Below are 5,596 nucleotides of genomic sequence, written 5' to 3' on the forward strand. Positions count from 1 at the left end.
ATACATATACTATATACTTTATGAATCAATAAAAAATTTACAATTTTTAATTATAAACCTGTGTTTTCTGTCAAAATTACTTTTTGCGTGAATTTTGGGACACCCTTTATATATAGATAGATTTAAATAAGTTGCCCACAAAATTCTACTAGTCAAATGGCTTTAAGGCTTCAGGCAATATTTAAGGAAAGATAAGTATCTTTTTCAGAGAATAGAACATAAATCAATCCTTCGGAATTTTAATCATTTTAAGAGGTTAATGTAACGTTGTTATATAGCAGACAAATAAAGTGGGAGAAAAGAAAGTTATAGGTTCTTATACTTGCAGAATATTTAAAATTGAAATTAGCAAATAATTGTGAAACATTATGACCAAGTAGCTTTATTCTCTGTGGAAAGATCTCTTAATATTAGAAATATATATTCAATAAACTCACCACACTAACATATTGAGAAAAATAATGACTATATCCAGAAAGAATATTTCAGAAAATTATTCACACATTTACACACACGTACTCACCAAATACTCACACAATATCTCACTTTAGAAGAGAACAGACTCAATGAGATTTACATGAATCTAAGCAAAACAATAACACCAAGAGGAAACTGTAACAAGTGTCAAGCTTAATGTTATGAACAGTAAAGCATTTTATTTTAGGGCCAGAGTAAGGCAGAATTCTTATTATTCCCATTTTATTCAATAATTTATAATATAAAAATCAGGGAACAGAAATGTAGAACATGTAGGGTTTAGAAGGTAAGACAGAGACCAACTATTGCATAGATCAGGCTTCTGCCTTCAATAACTGGATATTTGATCATGCCATTATTTGATTTCCACAATGTAGAAGACAAATTATACAGATTTATTCTCAAACAATAGAATAAAGATAGGATACTAAAAGAAGTAGTACTCAAAACTATTCTTTTTCTACATACTTTGTGTAGATACAAAAAGAAAGTTACAAAGCGCATCATGAAATTTGTAAGATTTGGGAGTCATGTTTATATGTACAATACTCTGAAAATTGCTACTTGTTATTATCTTTCAGAATGCATCTCTAAATTATAAATAAATATGTAAAATTTAAATACTTCTCTCTATATAAAAGCCTAAGTGACCATTATGACCGGATGACCGGCTGGTAGCTATGATGCACACTAACCTACAGGGGGCAGATGCTCAGTGCAGGAGCTACCCTTGGTGGTCAGTGTGCTCCCATAGACAACCTCCCACTGCTGGCCAACTTCCCACAGTCCCTCCCCCCCATGCAGGCCGGCTCCAATTGCCCGATCGCCAGCTGTGCACAAATTTGTGCACCGGGCCTCTAGTATTACATAAAATGGATCAAAAGTTAAAGTAAAATAGTTAAAACATCAACAGTAGATTGGTGTAACTATTCTAATATCAGAGTAGAATTTGAAGAAATACTTTTAGAAATAAATGCTACCTTATTATTGATAAAGTGCTCAACTTATCCTGAAGATATCAACATACTAAATCTGTTCGCACCCAACAACATAGCTCCAAAATGATGCAGGGCATAAAACCCTCAGATTGAAAGGAGAAAGAAACAATGTCACAATAAACTTGGAAATGCCAACACACCTTTTTCAATAGACTGCAGAACACTGAACACTACAGGGTTGAAAATGACAACACAGAAAATTGCACCCAATGACAAAATTCATATTCTTTGCAAACATGGAACCTTTATGAGAATTAACTACGTGCTACCCCATAAGAAACGATATGTTTGATGTTGATGCTCCAGAGTGTGTTCTCTGAGCTGCAATCTCTGAGGGGATTTGTGTAAATTAGGGGTTGCCCTTGTGATGAGCACTGTGGGAGGGGAGGGAAATAAAAACAGGAATGGGGAGAGCATCAACTGAGTCTCAACAAGAGGGAAGCTGGCATGACCCATGAAAAGATCTGGAGTTGGGGTAAGGGGGCTTCTTATTAAACGTGGACTGTCCCTGAACGTTGTGAGGCAAATCCTGGAGAGAACAGCAAGGTGAAAGGCTGTGTGCAGGCAGTGCTTCTGGCGGTTATGGCTACTCCCTTTCACCTTAAAAGGGGACCTGCATTATAGTCCTTGGATTTTCCATGGATCTGTGCTAGAAACTGAAAAGTAGGAAAAAAGATAATAAAATTCAAGTTTCTTCAAGGTTCCTCAGCATTTCTAAATATAACCATTTTAAATTACATTTGATTATGATATGTAATAAATGCCAATGACTAATGCTCTTAATTTGAAATAGATTTAGACTCCTTGAATTTCTGTCATACATCCTGTGATTAAAGAAAGATAGCAATATACTTCTATATGTGGATATAATTTTGACACATGCATGATACAATCTTAGTTTACATTTTAAAGAAGTATGTCTTTGGTTTGAAGAATTTCACATTTTTAATGATTACTTTCTCTCTGAATACTCTGTTGTTAGGTCATTTATGCCATCCAAATGAACAGGAAAACATACTCTCTCCATCTTAAAAAACAGTAAGTGAACATTCTTTTTTCATATAGTTTTTAGTGTCTTAAATTTGTATAGTCAGTACCCTAAATTGTGACTAAACAAAAGCATGAATATTTCACTTGTTTAACATGTTATATCTTCTTCATGAATCATGTAAGACTAGAATTTCAGCCTTGATTTTGAGATTTGAAACTTAATTTTCACGCCAAATTCTGATTTAATGATGTCAATATTAGGCATGTTAGATAGATTAAGATTACTCTGTGTAACTCCTTAAAATGCAACTACAATTGTAACAATTAAGGGTATAATTTTATTTGACTATGTTTAGCTTCTTTTGTCTTCTTGTTATTTCACATATGTACATAATTTTAAGAACTTTACTTGACATTCTAGAATATTTTTTCTCATTTTGTATGTACTTTTAACATATTAAGTATTCTGTTTTCTATCTTCACTCTAGGAAATCAATATTAATAACTTTGTGCGTACTTGTCCCAATTTTCTATTTATATTTCATTTTTCTATTAAATAAAACCTACCCACAATTTTGTTTTTACGAAAGTGGAAATAGGGTGTTATTACTGGCAGGTCTTATTGATTAATGGTGCTTATTTCCTTGCTCTTTATGTAGTTCATAACTCATCCTTCAATAGATAACATTTAACAGTATGATATATATATAGTAAAATGTAGGGTTTAACACACCCTTTCAATTTGTTTTTAAATATTTTTAAGGTTTAAAGTGTTTAAACTTTGTAATTTCCAGTAGGAAAACATTATCTGAATGAATACCATAATGGCAAACCACTGTGAAATGTTACAGCTGCATTTGGGGTAGAGGGGTAGGGATTCTCTTCAAAGCACCCCAGCTTTCTTCATGAGAAGGTCAGAGGTACACTGGTTTGTATTATTGAGACATCCATTGGGCGATCCAAGTTGCTTTTCCATCAGCAAGGGCTTTATCTGTCACAAGGGCATTATGCTGGACCTCCAAATTTGGCTGACAATTTACTGATGAGATTCATAACCTTTGGGTTGCTCTGATATTTTGACATATTTGCTGGGTTCTGAGCCACATCCTGGAAGGCCACCATAGCTTCTGGATTCTGCATGGCTGCAAGAACCTCTGTATCACTAAGAATTTCATTGAGCTCAGGCATTCCTGCCATTCCAGGCATGCCTCCTCCCATTCCAGGCGTGCCTCCAGGAAAATTACCAGGCATTCCCTCAGGAAAGCCCCCTGGAAAAGAGCCATACTGAGCTCCTGATTGACTTCTGGCTTCTTCCTCTCTCTGGGCTTTCTCATGTTCTCCCCGAGCCTTCTTAACCCTTTCCATTCTTTCTTTGATCTCTCGCTCTTCCCATTTCCACTCATACTTTCTCCGACGTTCTGCAATTTTCTGGGCCCTTGGTTGAACTTCTTTCAGCATTGCAACAGCATCTTCATTATAATCCAATTTACATGCAAGGGCAAGATCACGGGCTGCTTCTTCCCAGTGGCCCAGAAGTCTGTGTGCTTTCCCTCGCCACTTGCCAGGCTGAGCGGAATCAGGATTTTTCAATAGCTCCGTCACAGCCTCGATGGCAGCATTTGGCTTCTGTGATTTGATGAAGACACTGGCTCTCTTGGCATACCGAGTGGCCAAACGAGGATTCAGCTTGATGGCATCTGTGAACAAGTCTATGGCTTTCTGTAGTTCGCCATCATTTAGGGCATCAATGGCAGCCACTTTTTTTTAATCATTTGCCTGATCCATCATCTCATTCGTTATCTCTACATTCTCATCTCCCATTTCTTGAGGGGCGTCAGTGTCTGGTTCAATCACACCCTCATTGTCGATTTCTAGATCACTTTCCTCACTGATGGTTCATCTGTCTTTAGGTCTTCCTCCACCTTCTTTCTATCTGTTTTTTCCTCCTTACTTTCTTCTGATTTAGTTTTATGAGCAGCAGGTGGTATTTTACCTCCCATGCTCTCCACCCACTCCCTCAGGAAGCGCATTTCCTCGGTGTGCAGAACTCTCGACATTTTCACAAAGTCCTGGAGTTTGCTCACTTTGCAGGGGTGCATGGTGGGAAAGCAGGAGCAGGCGGCAGGCATGGCGAAGGAGGCAGCAGGGTTGCAGGAACAGGTGCTACCTCGGCCTGACCATGTGGAAGGGGGCGGCAGCCGCGAGGCCAACAGTATGTAATATTGATAGGTAATGAGGTTATTTCCAGAAATTGTCATTTGTTTATTGAGTCCTGCAATAAACATTCTTGTATGTATATCTATAATAATCTATAATAATAAAAGCATAATATGCTAATTAGTCTGGACGTCCTTCCAGATGACCTTCCGGATGAAGCCCAGGTCCTGAGTGCCTGTCATTGGCTGGAGGAAAACCTGGATCCCAGGGGCCAGAGGGAAACTGGGGTGCCGGAAGCTGGGGGAAGGAAGGCCCACTCTTGCATGAATTTTGTGCATCAGGCCTCTAGTTTTTATATAATACACTAGAGGCCCAGTGCACAAGATTTGTGCACTGGGGAGGGGGTACCCTCAGCCCAACCTGCACCCTCTCCAATCTGGGACCCCTCGAGGGATGTCCGATGGCCAGTTTAGGCCCGACCCCTGTGGGATCGGGCCTAAACTGGCCGTTGGACATCCCTTTCACAATTCGGGACTGCTGGCTCTGATTGCCCCTAACTGCCTGTCTGATTGCCCCTAACCGCTTCTGCCTGCCAGCCGGATCACCCCCTAACCACTCTCCTGCCAGCCTGATCGATGCCTAACTGCTCCCCTGCCAGCCCGATCGCCCCCAACTGCCCTCCCCTGTGTATTCCCTCTTTATTAGATAGGGTTTTTTCTTTAGCATATTGGACACTGTACCTGCCTTGGTCTTGACAAACCAATAAAAATGTAAATACAAACTAAAATTGTCATAAAATAAACTCCTTAAATAGGAATTTCATGAGATCCTGGAAAGGTGATTGTTTCCTCCTTTTTTCCTTCTCTTTCTTTTTATTTTTTTAATTTTTTTAAAATATACATTTTATTGATTTTTTTTACAGAGAGGAAGGGAGAGGGATAGAGAGTTAGAAACATCGATGAGAGAGACACATC

The 5,596-nt window shown here is 38.6% G+C and overlaps 1 protein-coding gene and 1 pseudogene across 1 annotated transcript in view; one reads left to right on the forward strand and one right to left on the reverse strand.

The window, feature by feature from the left end:
* Positions 1-3,324: 3,324 nt before the first annotated feature.
* Positions 3,325-4,564, reverse strand: LOC102251940 (annotated as a pseudogene).
* A 28-nt stretch (positions 4,565-4,592) lies between these two features.
* The window catches only part of LOC102252231 (disintegrin and metalloproteinase domain-containing protein 18), a 104,292-nt gene continuing 103,288 nt past the window's right edge, over positions 4,593-5,596 (forward strand). The window contains exon 1 of the mRNA XM_014536901.1: positions 4,593-4,677. Within this exon, the coding sequence (XP_014392387.1) occupies positions 4,593-4,677 (85 nt within the window). The remainder of the gene's footprint in view (positions 4,678-5,596) is intronic.

Source organism: Myotis brandtii, unplaced genomic scaffold, assembly GCF_000412655.1.
Source record: "Myotis brandtii unplaced genomic scaffold, ASM41265v1 scaffold103, whole genome shotgun sequence".
NCBI classification, from domain to species: Eukaryota; Metazoa; Chordata; class Mammalia; order Chiroptera; family Vespertilionidae; genus Myotis; species Myotis brandtii.